The sequence below is a fragment of the Aedes albopictus genome, chromosome 1 (assembly GCF_035046485.1).
Source record: "Aedes albopictus strain Foshan chromosome 1, AalbF5, whole genome shotgun sequence".
NCBI lineage: Eukaryota > Metazoa > Arthropoda > Insecta > Diptera > Culicidae > Aedes > Aedes albopictus.
Genome location: NC_085136.1, coordinates 202,363,223 through 202,380,966, shown reverse-complemented (window position 1 = coordinate 202,380,966; position 17,744 = coordinate 202,363,223). Strand labels below are relative to the sequence as shown.

The 17,744-nt window shown below is 43.4% G+C and overlaps 1 protein-coding gene across 2 annotated transcripts in view; it reads left to right on the top strand.

The window, feature by feature from the left end:
• The first annotated feature begins 960 nt into the window (after positions 1–960).
• Positions 961–17,744, top strand: part of LOC109432222 (homeobox protein B-H2) — a 69,553-nt gene continuing 52,769 nt past the window's right edge. For both annotated transcript variants that reach the window (XM_019708545.3, XM_019708546.3), the window contains exon 1: positions 961–2,680. In XM_019708545.3, the coding sequence (XP_019564090.1) occupies positions 1,903–2,680 (778 nt within the window). In that variant the 5' untranslated portion in view covers positions 961–1,902. The remainder of the gene's footprint in view (positions 2,681–17,744) is intronic.

Sequence of the window (17,744 nt, the reverse complement as noted above, 5' to 3'; positions counted from 1 at the left end):
TTTCTGTCAAGCCTGTGTTGCCCTATCGGCGAAGTAATTGTTAACCAATTAAAAGAAATTTCCTAATTCACAACTGGAATTTTTCTTCTCTTATTATTCAAGTGAAATGGTATTAACAATGCATTGAATAGTGAAAGAAATACAGTAGCATGATCGGTTTTATGATTTTGAGCAAAAAATCATTTTTATTTTTTGCACAATGCTGGTGAATGCTTCATCTGAAATGCAGCATGGCCTAGAGTGCAGCAAAAACCTGATAAGAAAACGCCAAATAGTAGGCAAAGTTCAACTCAAAAGAAATCATACTTAAAACGTCTGTTATAGTGTTCTCAATCAAATGCCAACGCGAAAGAGTGAAACTGCTATTACCCTATGCAAAAGCGATCATGCTATCGCTAGAGAAACATACCTTACCAGAATAAGCTCAAAGAACGTCTGAGTCCCTATATATAAATATCTTCAGTTCAGTTCAGTGAAGTGAAGTGAGTTTTTCTGAAACATTTTTTGGCGTATCTAGTGAAATTTAAACGGAAATTTAGAGTTAGGGGGGTCAAGTGCCCCCCCTTGCCCCCCTTTGCCTCCGCCAATGCCGCTTATCAACTACGTTGTAGTTGCTTCTGTTCCCATTTCTAATTTTACACAAGTATAACTTGAGTACGGAGCCTTTTAAAAAATTTGCACCAATCCAGCGATAAATGATGTGGCATCACTGATCACGCGCTAAAAACACAAACAGCGAACATCGTGTTTGGCCACGGACAAGCGGTTGAGTTGGTGGACGGCGTCGATGCCGACGACGACGGTGAAATGTGTTAATGGAGAAACAAGAAACGACGGCTCCTCAAGCAATAAATAATACATTTAACTCTAAATACTTTTACACTTAGCCTAACTATATGCGCTCAAAAGTCAATTAACTAACCTAACAAATTAGCCTTCTCGGCGAAGCAAGCGAATCTTGATTTATTTCCCTGTGTTGGTGCTCGCTATCTTGACAGCGCCGACATTTTTGCTTTCATGATGCCGCCACCACAGTAACCGAGCCGTCATTGGCTCGAACGCCGCCTAGGCTCCTCCCCTTTGGACAATTGCTTTTGCGCCCATCTTCCTGCAAGCGGACTGCTAAACGGGCACGCTTGCTGCACTGCTCACTCTCGCACACCACACCGCGGTTGAGACTGCTCGGATTTCTTTTCACACCGTTCGCATCCAAAGCAAAAGCAGCGCAAACAGGCAAGAGAGCAGGAGAGTTTCGAGCCCGCTGTCAGTTTGTCAGTGCCCGCCGTCTTCGTGTGCCGTGTGCGTGTTTTTCAAGCAGAGCCCGCTCGAAGCGTTGTTGAACCCGGTTTTTAACCTGCCAGCCTACCGATAGTTGAGAAAGGTGTTTCTCGTTTGTAGCAGGCAGATCGACACTAGCGTGTGTAGTGAGTGCGCGGGTGAAGAGACGACGGCTGACTTGCCATTAGCGGCTTGATTGATTGATTGATTTGAGCATACAGACCGCCGCCACTACTGCCGCCGTCGAATGCTTTTGTTTGCTATGGAGTGGAGCAGTAAAGAGTGAAGTCGATCGACCCCGTCAGTTTCGAAATTTGCGTTTGTCGGTGCGTTTCGCGTTGCGTTTTCTGTTCGTTATTGTTTGCTGCTCGACAAGTGTTAAGATACTTCGATTTTTTTGTTTTGAAAATGATGGAACAAACTCGGTTTCGACGAAGGATTATTAGCAGTGTTTTGGTGTGTTGATAAATGACACGTGAAGAAAACGGTTGAGAAGTTTGTTTCCACCTTGACAAGTTGGATTGTGGAATCGGTGCGTACTTGACGAAACAGTGAAAAACAAAAAAGCGTGAATCAACGCGCAAAATCTGTGATTTAGTAGCAAGTATAAGGTGTAGTGATAAAATGTTGTGCAGAAGTCCACCTCCAGCGAGTCCGGCCGGGTCGGAAATCTCCGTCGGATCACCCAGCCCGCCTCCTGTAGACCACCATCACCACCACCTGCAGAACCATCACAGTCGAAGTGACGAATATTTCAGCCCACTGAAGCGGTTACGGATGGTTGAGCACCATAGTACGAGCCCGAAGGAGCCTAGTCCAAAACCAGAACCTCCGAGCCCTCCACCGACTGTTGCTGCATCCGCGTCGACCGTAAAATCGTTTTCGATAGCGGACATTCTCGGCCGGGACACAGAATCCAGCAATCGTGATAGTGCACTAGCCCTACATCACCACCACAGTACGCTGCAGGCAGCGGCAACAAAAATCGTACGACCATGGGACCACCTTCGAGGTCCGATCCCTGTCCGGCCGTTTCTGCCCCCTGCATTGCTTCACTACGAACACAGGTTGGCGTTAGACTACCACCAGCAGCTGCAGGAACATTTCCGAGCACAAGCCCAATTACTGCGGCACATGAGCATGGACATAATTCCCTCGGAAAGTGGCTCGGAGCGATCCAGCTCGGCGGCCAGTGGAGATTGTTGTTCGCCGGAAATCGGGCGAAGTTCTGAACACCAGTCCTCGCAATCGTCATCCTCGGGCTCGAACAACAATAATGGTGGTGCCAACGGAGGCGGCAGTGGGAAGGTCTCCGGCCAGAAAACTACCCCCAATGGAACCCCCCTGGATGCGCTGTTCCAGATGACGAACAAGAACTTCGACGAGGGCAATGAAGATGGGGGTAAGTTTGGATGAATTAATACTATTTATTTACAAGTGGATTATGGCTGCAATATTTACCTATTATGAAAATATAATTGCAACAAATGCACGCTATGTAGCGGTTGATATGTTCAATTAAATCAGCAAGACCAAGTTAAAAGTAATTGGGTTCCAATCCCAGGTTGACTGAGGATTGGTTTTTGTGCAGGATAATATTGATTCCTGAACATGTAACCAGACTGCATCGGCCAGTGTTTGGAAACAACGCTCATGTGACAAATTCTCAGAAGAGCACCATACTAAATTTTTTTTCAGAGAAGTTTTATTTATGGCGAAGCTACTGAAGAGAAACCTATACATACAACAAGGCTTTGCAATAATTGTCCAGCTGCATATTAGCGCTGAAACTCAAAATTGTAATTGCAATAATTGAAATGATGCAAGGAAATCTAAATTCGACAGTAAAATTGCAGAGATTAGTGCCTATACATATACAGTCATTTCACTGCCAATTGCTGCATAACACGGCAAACTTCCAAGTAATATCAGTGACGCACTTGCAACAATTAACGCATTTCCAATAATTACTGCAGCAGTGTGTAACTGTGAGTGATTATTGCAAGAGATCGTCGGTACCAGACAATAATGACAAGAGCAGCATTGACGCATGTTCCTTTTCGTTGAAAAATAAAATGAATTGCTTAATTAGGAGTTTCCCTGTGATCGTTCTCATTCAACTCCAAATTGTAACTTTTTTCATGGAACACAATTGCGATAAGTATCCTATCACAAATCTATGCTGTTTGGCAAAACGCCATTTGGCTTAAAGATATTTGCGATTACTCTTACAACATCCAAGTTGTAAAAATGCCAAACGAGGCACAGCTTTCTACATCATGCAATGACAACCATGGAAGCCCATAACACATAATAAAATCATGTGCGGCTTTATAGGTCGTTCGAATCCCACTGAAGTTCAAGAGATATAAGATTAACATCAAATTCAGGTCCTTCTTTCGCTATGATGAATTACGTTACATGATCATTATTATCCTTAGTAGCCCATGGAAGATCGATGGACACGTTTTATATTTCTGTTATTAAAGTTCAATTTTAATTTCAATTTACTTTCTCTATATTCCAAGTCTCTATATTTCAAGATTTCAAGATAATCAAGATAATATTGTTCTGAAATGTAAAAGAAATTACCTATTACGATGAGAAATTGCAAAAAAGTTTGTTGCTTGGGCCAGTGCAATTGACAAATGACAAAATGACATGCGCATGACATTTTGCATCCCTGATTTTAGATCTCTGCTTTCAAAACCTAGCTAATATGGAGCAGAAATCGTGAATTGTATTACAAACTTTCCCAACAATTCAATAAACATTTCCGATGAATTCAGTTAAAAACTTAAAAAAATCTTGGATGCCAAATGAAATTGAGAGACATTTTATTGGGCCTTGTTCTTCCTGAAACCTAATAATGAGCTCTCATGGACTTCTGTTGGATTTACTCTGTTTTGAAATATGTCAGAAATGCGGACCAAATCTCGTGATGTTTCCAGATATTCAACTAAGATGGCGTCAAGTTTAATTAAATATCCTTTAAACACCTCATACATACACAGATAAAATTAATGAGATTTACACGTCATGTAAACTGTATATTAGTCATGTAAATTTAGTATTATGATGGTTTACATGATATATCATGTAAATTTGTGTTATAAAGGGTGTCCCGCATCAAATTGCTCCAAGGAAAATAGTGTATACACAGATAAAAATAATGAGATTTACACGTCAGGTAAACTTCATTTTAGTCATGTAAACTTAATGGTATGATGGTTTACATGATATGTCATGTAAATTTGTGTTATATGTCATGTAAAAACTCAGAGTCATGCTGAATAACATGACATATAACGGAAGTTTACATGATATTTTATGACTTTTACATGATATGTCATGTAAACTTCTGTGATATCCCATTCTCCAATCATGTGCATCATATGTAACAGAATTTTACACTCTTTTTTGATCTGTGTAACTTTTGATTGCATGCATCAAAATGGCTGATTTTTCAACCATCAACAGTTTATTATGTGTAGATGATGTCATCAAAATTTCATCCGAATCGGTTTAATATTAATAGAGATATTTCTGACGCGAGGAATTTAGGTTTTAAGAATCTTGTACAAACAAAGAAAAAAAATAACAAATATTCTACATAGGAACACAGATAAAAATAATGACATTTACACGTCATGTAAACTTAATTTTAGTAATGTAAACTTAGTATTATGGTGGTTTACATGATATATCATATAAATTTACGTTATATGTCATATAAAAACTCAGTCATGCTGAATGACATGACATAAAATGGAAGTTTACATGATATTTCATGAATTTTACATTATATGTCATGTAAACTTCTGTGATTCATTTATGTGCATCATATATCACAGAACTTTACACTCCTTTTTCGATCTGTGTAATACCAGTTATTCCTGCACTAATCTAGTTTAAGGAGTTCCATGTTTGTTGGCACATTATTCGTCGGTTTTCTTTTTCATTTATAATGTTTTTACATTGAGGGAGCAAATGTCTATTACAAACAAGTTTATGCAATTGAATTTACCATTATTCTTGTATCTCATTCATAGAAACAATTTTGAATCATTCTACCGTTGGAAAAATGCTATAGTTTAATATTTGTTAAAATAGTTCTTGAATTAGATTTAAAAGGAGCTCTTGTTAAGACAACAAATTAGTTCACACTTTGGGGCATCCTAATATTGAATTCACCTCCACCATAAGGTTCATAGTTTCTCTAGGTATGAAAACCACACTATCAAACATATCATTCTTGTAAATATAGCTCTAAATCCACAAACAAAAAAGAATGGATCAAATACGATTCAAGGAGGGTGAGTCGCTAGGAGAGTGAAAACTGACGTCATTCTGGGTTCCATGGGAGTTTTAAGATGGGTTCAGAGACGTTCCAAAGTCTCTCGAGTGAGTTTCAGGGGGCTTCAGATGCGTTTCAATGCGTTAGAAGCCGTTTCCGAAGGATTCAAGCGCCTTTAGAACACCCATCCCCCTCCCTCCAATTTTCAGAAACACACCTGAGTGCCTGCGAAGCCAATAGGCTTCGCAGGCACTCAGGTGTGTTTCTGAAAATTGGAGGGAGGGGGATGGGTGTTCTAAAGGCGCTTCGAGGCGTGTTCCACGGCATTCCAGGGAGATTCAGCAGGTTTTAGAGGTATTTTAGAGGACTACGCAAACTTTTAGCCGAGCTACAGGTGGTTAGAGGTTCCAAATGACGTTTAACGACGTTTCGAAGCATTTCAGTACGAGTCAAGACGCTTCAGTAGGTTTCATAGACATAGGTACATAGACTCGCAAATGATCTTCAGAGGAGTTTCAGGGGAGTTCCATAGACGTTTCAAGGCGTTCAGAAGCGTTTTAGAGGAGTAATTAAGAGCATTTCAGGAGTTTCCAGATGCGTTTTAAGGAGCTTCACAGTTTCTCATGTGGGTTTCAGGGGGTTTCAGAGGTGTTTCAAAGCGTTTCAGTATGTTCCAGAGCTAAGGAGGCTTCACAGACTGTCAGGACGATTCCGATGCACTTCAAATTATTTCAAAGCATCAAAAAGGCGTTTCAGGCAGTTTGAGGAGGGATTTAAGACGATTTAGACTGATTACGCGTATCGATCCAATGAACTATACTCACGGGAGTTCTTGGAGATTCTCAAACAGACATTGAACTCATCACTTGATTGCATATGCCTGATGCAAGCTGTGTCAACATGTATTTCATGTATAATGCTCCAGTAGACACTGATTACGCTTGTAGATTCGATGGCTTATACTCCAGGGTGATCTGACTTTGGCATACTCAAGAAAGTTTTTGGGGTCCTTTAAAATAGTCATAACCATCCCCCAATCATCCCTCGCCCTTCAAAGCACCCCAAACTCCCCTTAACAATAGGGATCATACAGCCGAGGTGGTAAACGCATATATGTACCGCAGACCATGCCAAGGGAAACGGGTTCAACTCCCGATCAGCTAAGAACCGAATGGTAGGCTTCGTCTCAGTGATAACGTTACAGCACAGCGCAGTGATAAAGTTACGAGGGCAGAGAAGAATACAAAATAATGATTAAACTCGAAAACAATATGCGGTAAACAGCACGAATTTGACGTTTGGGGACATCTTCAGCATAACTTAAACGGGCATAAATCCTGGCAGTCACTTCAAACTAAAATTCAGATAAAATTTCTCTGCCGTGCATTACGAAATTCTGCAAAAAATCAACTGGGCATCGAAATTGTTACTACCACACATGCACTGCAGAAAATTTATCTAGTCGGGGTCACGCAACATAAGCTGACACTACACAAGTAATAATACATATTCCATCAATTCTTTTTGTAGGGATATTTGTCAAACCTTCACCTGAATCAAACAATGTTTGAAGAATCTTATGAGTCATACAAAAATAATTTGGGTTTTCCATACAAATAAAATCTCACAAGGGGAAATAGAGCATATGTCAAAAAGTCGAAAAAATGGCCTTACGTATTAAATAAACAATAGCGTACGGCTTATTTTTCCAAAAGTTCTTGAAAAATGGAATTCATATGATCTTCTCGATTCAAATCACATCAAAAGAGAAACATCTGAGTTATATTGTGATTTAGGGGTGGCGCAAACGACGACTCAACGTTAAATTTCCGAGTAATAAAAGATACCTTCATTATAACTTTGAATTTATAACCGATTTTCAATCTTTGTGCATGAATTTCTTTGAAATTGATTATCGAATAATCTTGTGGAGGATGAGATTTTTCTAACATCTCGCAACATATTAATTTTCCAAGATTTACTTTATTTTTGCTTTTTACTAAACTTCTTGGCCAATTTTGAATCATTTACCTTGTTTTTGCAGATATTTTTGTTGCCTAAAAGTGTTGTGAATAAACTGTACGTTTAGAAATTTGTTTCAACATGAATAGGGGGATTAGGGGCATAATGGACACCCTAAGCAAAAGAGTACGTTAGGCCTGTATAATAGAGAAAAACTTAACATATTATCAGTTGGCTTACTCCTTTAATTTGTTGCCTACGTATTTCAATCGTTTACAGCAGGTAGAATGGCTTTAATGTGAAGAAATGATGAATTGTAGTCCGTGTGAATTTAGGGCTGGCAGGAAAGGTAGGGGGCGAAATGGACACCCCTGCATATTTTATGCTGTATCTCACGGGTTCCCAACACATTTTGTAACTCGAAAATCTAAAAATCTATTGAAAAGTATTTAATCGATTTGATATTGATATTTGATATTTGATTTTAGAATACTTTAGAGGTATTGGTTAGAATACTCTATTTTTGGTAAAATTCATCATCCTAAAACAGAAAAAAATCATGAATTCTGTTGTAGTTCGTCAAACTGTCTTTGTGGATATTTCATAATATTTCATTCTCCCACAAAACAAAGAGAAATTACAAAAATCTCCCAAAATTCTCCATTACCACTCCCACAAACACCAGTATTCAGTGTCTAGACGCCATGTTAGTGTTCGGCGCAGTGGTTAATCCAAGTTTAGAAAAGCAAACCCTCACCATATACCCACACATAGCCAACGCAAGGTAAAAACACGCTGTTAAGTATTAAGAACTCCCACACATCAACCGATGATCACCTTCCAGACTAAATCTACCAAATCCGACAACGCTACGCCAAGCAACCGGCGACAAAAAAAAGCGGTACTTAGTAAGATTTTTTCTAAAATTTGTGAACCCAAAGAAAAATGTGAATTTAGGTAATAAAACGCTCTTATTTTAGACCTCCCTAAAGAAGGCCCAAACCAAGGACCGAAACGTCGGATGTAATGGAATCACCCCGCTCATAATTTTCCGTACCGAAGAGTCAATTGTAGAGGAATAAATTCTGCCTATCAGTCGGTCGTCTCCACAATTAGCTTAATTTCAATGATATTTAGGTTATTTTGAAGGAATACAAATGATACTTTTGAAAAATAGAACAATGACTTGTTCCTTCACACGTATGCATTAAAAGTTTAACATAAAAGTCAGCCGTTTCGGCAAAAACAGGGGTGTCCATTTCGCTCCGAGTGTCCATTATGCCCCGATCTCTCCTATGGGGCTGTCCATTTATTACGTAACGGATTTTTTACGATTTTTCAACACCCTCTTCCCCCCTTGTAAGATTTTTTGTATGAGAACCTAAATGTTTTTGAAAGGTACGTAAGATTTTGCAAACCCCCTCCCCCATAAACCCTTACGTATATAATGGGCAGGCCCTATGTACTATATTTTCTGTAATTAAGGCTACTTCAAAATCAGAATTCAAGTTTCGAGGAGTAAATCCCGAGATGACTCACGCGGCCAACCGTGACTCGCGTATGTACCTACCTATCTACATTCGCGCTTCGAACGGTTTGCGTCAAGCGTTACCGCGAGCGCCGTGCCGTTACCGTCGCGTCGTCATCGTGTTGGTACCTACTCAGCAGCCATCAGAAGACGCCTAAAGATTATTAGTCAGAAATTATGATGATTTATTACACCCAACCGTGGCGAGCCAATTAGGGCCACTACTGCGAGAGGCGAGCGCATTGCCGCTGTTCTCAGCCGGGTGCTTTGATTCACTGTTGCACAGTACCTACCAGGGCAGCCCCGATCACATTTCGCAATGCGATGAATTTTCAACAGCAGCAGCCAGCGGCAGCAGAAGCCTCACAGCAACATCTCTAACCAATCAACGCGCGCTTTTATTACCACGCCAAGTGACAGTTCGGAGTCACACAGCCAGTCAGTGTGGTCATTGTGTGGCCCAACCATTTATGACAGGTGATAATCATTTCGACCTTGTCCGGACGGACGTGCGGTGGACGCGCACAAAGTTCAACCAACTGGTCAAAGCCGAGGGGTCCACCAATTGGAGTCGGATGGGCCGGGTGGAAATGCGGGAACTTTTCTGCTGACATCACTGAAATAAAATGCGAACTTTTAAGAGCGTTTAGATCGGTGTCAAAGTTTTGGGCGTTTGCTTGGTGGGGTAACAGACAACCAGATTAGATTGGTGATTCTTCCATGGAACGTGCTTTGTAACTTTTGGTGAGCTCGTTCCATGTCTCAGGTGTAATGAGTAAGCTGTTTCAAGCGGAGACAAAAAAGAATTCAAAAGTAAGTTCAAAACACCTCAATTTGAGGTTTCTTTGTTATCCAGTTTGTGGCTCAACCACGCATTTCGCTTAGCGCAGCCGATATTGCTGGCATTACAAATATCAAGGATATTAACACAGGAGAGTCACATCCGATTGTCTGTGGTACAAGATGCGCAAAACTTGGAGATTTCTACTCACGACGAGCAAATCAATAAAGCTCATCTCCGGAGCGCGCTTGATGAACCCCGTTTTTTTCCTTCCTATCGTAAAGAAAGAAGGGTAAAACCCGCTCCGATAGCTTCACGCCTGTCATTTTATCGCTTGTTGTGTGCCGGTGTGGTGCGCTTGTTTCGGAAAAGGCGGTGACGACGGCGCAGCCGCGGCGGTGTCGATTCGCACACAAAAAGCGCAAAAGATCAAAAGGATTCGAGTTGCCGGTTGCCGAAATGCATATTGAGGACGAGAAACGGAGTGAGAGACCCCGGCAAGAAGGAGAACCCACGAACGGTTTTGGTGTTAATATTCATGTAAGGCTGGGTTCCCGGTGGAGATGGGTGTGGGGGGCACGGGAACGATCGCCCGGTAATTACCTTATTAATGCAGTCATATTTATGCACGCCACACAAACTCTTTAGGGAACTGATGGTTAAAAGGAACCGCCGCCGCTACGCGAGAATGAGCAGCAGAAAAAAAAAAAAAAACGCTTGAGATCAAAACGCTTCTCTTATCCCGAATCTTGGATTAGTGTTCGCGCAAATGCCGGTTTCGATTTGTGCTGCTTTGTTCTCGTTTAGTAATTATGACGTTTGTCGGATTTCAGGGACAGACATAATGATTATGAACCCCTCAATATTGTATGCCTACGCACGTCCGTGGTGCTCTCAAGTGCTACTCGAAGGGGCAAGCGCAATTACAAGCCTTGTTCGTATATGCAAAACAACAGCAAATGAAGAGAGCGATTTTATCGCATTTTGCCAGTTCTTTGACGGAACGCAAACATGCAGAAATGTCATTCTTTGTTTATGATGTGCAGTCGAAGCGTGTTAATTAAGACAGTTCAGCCAAGCAGCAGCTGGATTTCCTCACTCACTGCCGTAAGCCCCTAGGGTGGTCCGATTAGCAGACAGCGCGAACAGTAGACAGCCAGTTAATTAAATTCAATACGAGTGAGAATAATTCCACATTTTCTCTGGCTAGACGCCAGCTCATCAGCGCAACAGAAACAGGCTTGCGAAATTCTGATCCAAGATAATGAGCAAAATCTCGCTTAACTAGAATCTAGTTAAACCTCCGCTAATGCTCGGGTTGCTAATGAAAATCTTCATCTATACAAATTTTACACGTAGCACACACACTGAACAGCAAAATGATTTCAGATTTTCACACCTCTTGCTCCGCTGCACTACCACCAACCGAGTGAGATTTAACCGAGATATTAAAGCCAGCGAATCGGACAACGAAGCAGCCACAAATAAGTTTACATTTTTAATTACAAACCGACGAAGTCTGCTCCGTTTGTACACCAACCAGAGCGATCGAATCAGATTCCTTCGTGTCTATGTTTCATTAGGCTTTTCCGCATGGTTTTCCATTTTAAATAAGCTCGGGCCTCGAGCGAGTAACGAACGCGAAGCTTCCATCTTGCCTGCTCTTTCATATGGAACTAAGTCGGGGCGCAAAGTACCGCTCCGTTGCCGTTGATAATCATATCTCATTTGTAAATCACTAATCTAATTTGAATTCACGCGTCCGAATGCGCGTGAGCACTTAGCGGCTGTTCAAGGTACCTACTGCTGATTCGCAAAAACAGATGGAGGAGAGACGGCAGCACCGAAGGAGGAGTGTTGCATGAGTGAAGTCAATAAATTGTACTCAAGGAGGAGGTAGTAGCACTGTCGTTCGATTGGAGGAGATTGAGGCTCACATTACTAACGGCAGAGGGTCTCAAACTCTTGTACCGGTGGCTTATTCGATGGTGTGAGGCTTCCAATCTTAGACATTCCTTATAGCTTCAACATCGTAGAACCTAAGCGGATTGCGACCAGCTCCCTCGAACGTCTGGACTCTGGTAGAATATCCAAGTCATCGACTACAGCGAATAGCTGGAATGTATAAAATCTCCGCGCACTGTTCTAACCCATACTTTTATAAGCTCTCTCACACTCTGAATGTTGCCAATTCTTTTGATTTGTTGGCACTGCTTCCTGCTTCACGTCTTTTAGTCACGCTTTCTTGTTTAGGTCTGGAATGTTTCATTAAGCCATTGGTTTCATTATCTTTGCAGACCAATATTAGCATTCCACGCCGTTAAGGTAACAGCTTTGTTGGGCGGTAGGGTTTGGTTGATTTTGTGAAGAATTTATTAATTACAAAATACCTGATGGAAAAAGTTACATTAGAATGTGTTTATAACTGGATTATTTTGGTCCTTACTGTAGTCTTACTACCGCTCAACAGAAGTTGTTAACACTTGGTGTTGATAACACCCGATTACGGTCCACTATTCGCAGTTTTTACTGTATGATCTATTAATGAGTGCGGTAAAGCTAAATCTGATGTGGCTGAACATGAAAATAGGACCTCTTACCCTAAACTGCCTTAATCGGATTCAGACGGAACTCAATAGCCTACTACTGATGATATATATCATGGAATTCATGCTGTAGGTTTATGAACGATCAATTATTTAATGGAAAGTATTTCATTCATAGTCTTACCATTCAGGTTCAAATTAACAGATAAAGGTCTAATTCAACGGCATATGCCTTCTAATTGTCGTGTCCAGCTAATCCAAGGGACACTTTTTTCAACTATGCTGTAACATATGGCGTATGATTAGCACAATATTTACACATTATTGCATTCATTTTCCCATTACCTGGACTACAATAACAACACTAGATAAGTGCAAAAATATTCAAGCTATCGTAGTCCAAATTCATTTAAGATCTTCAACTTAAATTCATAGGTTTTTATCACAAGCTGACACAGTCATTACCGAGCGAACGTAATTTCTTCGATCTATTGTCATTTAGACACATTGTAGGTACGGTGTGTACTTCTCTGCTTGCGATCGATCCTCTCCGTAGGTACTGGGTGTGGCAAATCATCCGTAGGTGGAGTGGGGCATATGGTGTCTGACGGGCGCTGGTGTAGCGTACCCAACAAGCTTCTTGAATAGATCTCATTGCAATTCAATTCCACTTCTTCGATCGATTCACCGCAGATCTCCAGCGTAATGTTTCCCACCGGGAGCTTTAACCTCAACACCTCGTAGTACGTGGCATTCCATAACTCCGATCCCAGGATGGAACCTTGCGGGACTCCTGAGGTTATGTGAAAGCACTTCCGACCCACTTATGTGCCGTAAAATAGTACTAGGTTCTGGAAGTAATTTCCGAGAATCATGTACAGGTACCCGGGAATCCCCAGACGCAGGAACGCATCGGAAGTAGCAGTCCACCTGACGCTATTGAACGCGTTCTTTACATCTAGAGTCACAGTACAGTAGCGAACCCCCCTCCTCTTACGCTGTAGCGATATCTCGGCGGTCTTTGTGACCGACAATGTAGCATCTACGGTCGACTTCCTCTTCCGGAAACCGAGCTGGTTGCTCGAGAGACCATTTACACCCTCGGTCACCTTTTCGAGAGCCTTCCCACCATGTCAATCAAGCATATTGATCTATATGCCGACGGGTCTCCAGGTGGTTTTCTCGCCTTTGGCAATAGAACCAGGCTCTGCAGCTTCCAAATCTCTGGAAAAACTTCTCTGTCCAGGCATTTCTGCAAAGCAGACATGCGCATCTCGGGAGCCTCTGCAATAGCTGCTTTTAAGGCTAGGTTCGGAACTCCGTCCGGACCTGGGGCCTTGCCTACACTAAGGGACTTTTCTATCCCCGCAAGTTCCTCATCCGTGACCTTCCCTTACCGCCAGCCCCAGTACCCAGTTGTCCTACGATAGGAGGCCAGGGACTAGGATCATGACGCGGAAAAAGCCCCTCGATGATCCCCTCCTACATCTCTAGAGACTGCTCTAAAGGAGCCATTACACCCCACGGATACGCATTAGTACTCTGTCAGAGACCCTCAAAGTAGGATTTTTTGTTTGTCCTTCAGTGCGACTTTTGCGGCGATGAACACCACTCGCCGTTCGTTTCGCTCTTCCGCAGGTTGTGCTCGCTGCATCCGACGCCTAGCTTGTGGGCAGGCGCGGCGCAGGTCCGCAATCGCGTCGGTCCGCCGGTAAGCCGGTGGTTTTCCATTTCTAGAGTGGACTCTCCTAGGCATAGTCGTATCGCACGCACGCGATAGTACCGCTACCAGCTCGTCACCGCTTAAACCGAGTAGGTCTTGCTCGCGGTGGAACACCTCCGTAAATACCTCGTCGTTGAAGAAGGATGTCTTCCACCTACGATGGCTTGGCTTTGCCGCCTCTTCCGCTACCCGCTGTCTGTTGTTGTTGTAGTTGATATTGTAGCGATCCGCCAAGTGATAGCTGTGAGTGTAGCCATCGTCTAGCATCCAGTTCAAACTATGTTCTAGGCCAGGACTACACAAAGTAACGTCGATAATCGACTCAGCTTCGTTCCAACTAAAGGTACTCTTGGTACCGTCATTAACCAGATCGACATGACTAGCATGACTCAAGCAGGATCTGATCCTGCTGGTTCGTATAATGGCTTCCCCATTCCACGATCCAGGCATTGAAGTCACCCGCTATTACCACCGGCCTCCGACCTGTCAGCACGGTCGTCATACAGTCCAACATCTGCGTAAACTGCTCGTGGTCGATTGCGGAGGTGCATAACAGCTACAGAAGAAGATCCCGTTCACGTGTTAAGTATTAGTGATAGTCGAAGTGTATAAGAGTTGGTGTGGCTTGGACAACGCGAAATGGAAGTAATGAAGTTCTTTCTGTGGAAAGAAATCCCTCGCTTGAGGCACTGCGATGTCCAAAACATTGTGTTCATTCGAGCCGAATACCATTATACGACGAGTGAAACCGGCTTACATTCTCCGGTCACCATCAAAGGCATTCTGCTGGTCTAGGAGAGATCAGTGGAAGTGAGACTATCTCCTCTGGAGGATTAACGCCGACCAACGAGGCGATCGGTCAAAGTGCGTTATTCCCCTGGTCAACAAGGCGATCAGCCGAGGGTCACTACTGAAAGAGATCGATCAATCGTCGCATCAGTCGTCGAAGTTCCACATTGACTGTAGTCCGTGTGACAAAAGCAGATAGCGTCTTTGAACAACACACTGAAGTTAGAGAATAAGACGAACAAGAAGGAAGAAGAGAAAGAAGAATGACTTGCCGACCCTCATTCATCAGAGTGGCCAAATCAAGCGGATGGTCACCGTGATCAATAACAGCTTTCAGGAAAGCAAAGGATGATGTGACGCCATCTCTGCTAGAAGCTGAAATTGCACTACCAAAAGTACGCCGCAGCACACCGAGAAGTTCTGGAAGCAACACCGCCAACCGCCACGGATTGATTGGATGGATCGGCTCTCACAAAGTTGGCTATCGCTGGATTTGCAATTTGGATCGGCAGCCCTCAGAGATTCAGAGATCCAGCAATAACCGTTGCGGGTTCCAATTCCCAACTTCGATGGGAAGGTTGAAAACTGACCGAAGTTTCGGGCGGTGTTTGAGGGACATCGTCGTCCGCAGCAACGAATCCGACGCCATGAAGCATCACCATCTCGATAAGATCCCTATCGGTGCCGAATTCCGGTTAACAGATCCTGCTTGGATCATCCACAAGAACAATTTCCAACAGAACCCTCGTGTGATCGTCGACACCCATCTCGCAGGTCTACTGGAGCTCAAACGAGTGGCAAAATGGAATCACAAGGACCACAAGAAGAAGGTGAAGATGGTCAACCGACATGTCGGTGGTCTGGAGTATCAAAACCCGACTGAATGGCCAGACACTTTTGTTTTTGGGAAAGGCCTCAGCCACACGGAAAGCTTGTCTGTTTTCGACCAAACACTGAAGTTCCTTCAGAGCGAATGCCAGATGCCATCGTGAAGTCAGTTAGCCAAATGATGCATGGTGCAACCCCAACAAATTTTATTCTGTGCACTTCCTGTCCTACATTCCTGGGTTACTACTGCTTGAGACCCGAACACAGATCCAGCTAATGCTCATAGCTTGTTCAGAATGCCAGCAGAAACACCAGACGTTTTTGTATGAGGAAGCAAAGACAGTGCAGGAGAAGCCTGCTCAACCGATGCAGGAGGCAAACATAACTCCAGAGAACCGGCAGGCTTCACCAGAACAAGAACCTTCTCGGCTATCATCGAACATGGCTGTTCCGAGCGGAAGAATCTGATTAACCTGTGGGAAGGTATCCTACCGTGTGCTTCTGGATTCAAGCTCCGGGTATGTTTCATTTCGAAGCATGTGGCAGACCGTATTGAGATGCAAAGGGCTCCATCGCTTGTGCCAGCTACGGGAGAAGGTACACTGCCTTCTCAACGATGGCCAAACGCCTCGTGATCTCCAAGGTAAACGAAATAATCTCCACTACCTAGTTGGCTATTTCGAAGTGGCCGATTCCGATATCCTTACGATTGCTCAAATTGAGAAGAATCTAGCTGCGAGGGGGATTTGTCTGATCTACATGAGACGCAGTTTGACTAGATGGTCGCTGGTGACTTCGAAGAGTAAAAGGGCTACCAGCAGTATCATCTCCACTGCAGGTATGCTTTCCGAGACCTTTTAGGAAGTTGAGGAAGTTAACAATGCTGATCAACCGTAGCACCAGGAACAATGTTAACGTTTCTGGCTACCCACCGTCGAGATGGCTTCGGCAGATACGTCGAGTCGCTGCCTTTCCGTGAGTATCCTCCCCAGCTCTGAAACTCCAGTACAGCAAGTTCATCGAAGCCTACGAAAATGCTGATGTTTCAATCCAAATCCGATACTACACATGCCCCACAATGCAATACTGCGTCCGTCCAGCGTAAAACTCAGCGTGGTGTTCGATGCAGACCGATTCCTTCCCGATCGCGGCAATCATCATCTGAGAACAGTGCTGTGTCGACGACATCTCTTCGTAGCTAGTATAGTAGCTGAAGCCATCGTGTGCTAGACCCAGCACATGAATGCTATTGTTCGTGCAGTTGAAAATCGGAAATTTTGACACGCGAAAATCGATTTTTCTCCTAAACCGTGTGTCGGACGTACGTCGGGCACAGTGCGCTGGATAGAGGGCCAGGTCCGCTGTCCAGCGCACTACGTCCGACGTTAGGTTTCACGTATGGATTTTGAGAAAATTCGATTGTCGGGTGTGCGGAAACTTCGGGTTTCAACCGCGACGACAATAAAACCTGCTGGGATCCCTGTCCATAAGTGGAGGTTTAACTCTCCGAGTAGCAACTTGTGTGTCGCATGGCTGAAGCTGGTCGTGAAGAGCTGGAGAGTTTCAGTGACGGTTGCGAGGGTGTCATGAAAACTCTAGGTATGATCTGGATTCTGCAGCAAGATGAGCCTGGGGATAAGTTTTGCATTCGTTAATTGAGGCACAGCGAGGTCCCAAACATCAATCTTGATGGTATTCCCGTATACTATAATAATATGGTAACGCTGTATTCGTATTCTTCACAACCTCCGCCAGTGCAGCATTTTTGCTTGCGTGTGTGTACAGTATGGTACTCAGGTGCTAATGTAAATTAATCTTCCACCTTCAAATTATCCCACTTCCGCTCGTCAAAAAGTTCCTGTCCTTATTCCTGTACGTTTCTGACCACGCACGAAGCCGTTGCGGAATGCGTTGAGATGTTCTGTCGGGTTCCATGCTGCGCATCGCTCCTGCACTTCTCGTTGAACCATTCGTTGCGTCGTTCGTTCCACGAACCCGAGGGTGCTCTCGGT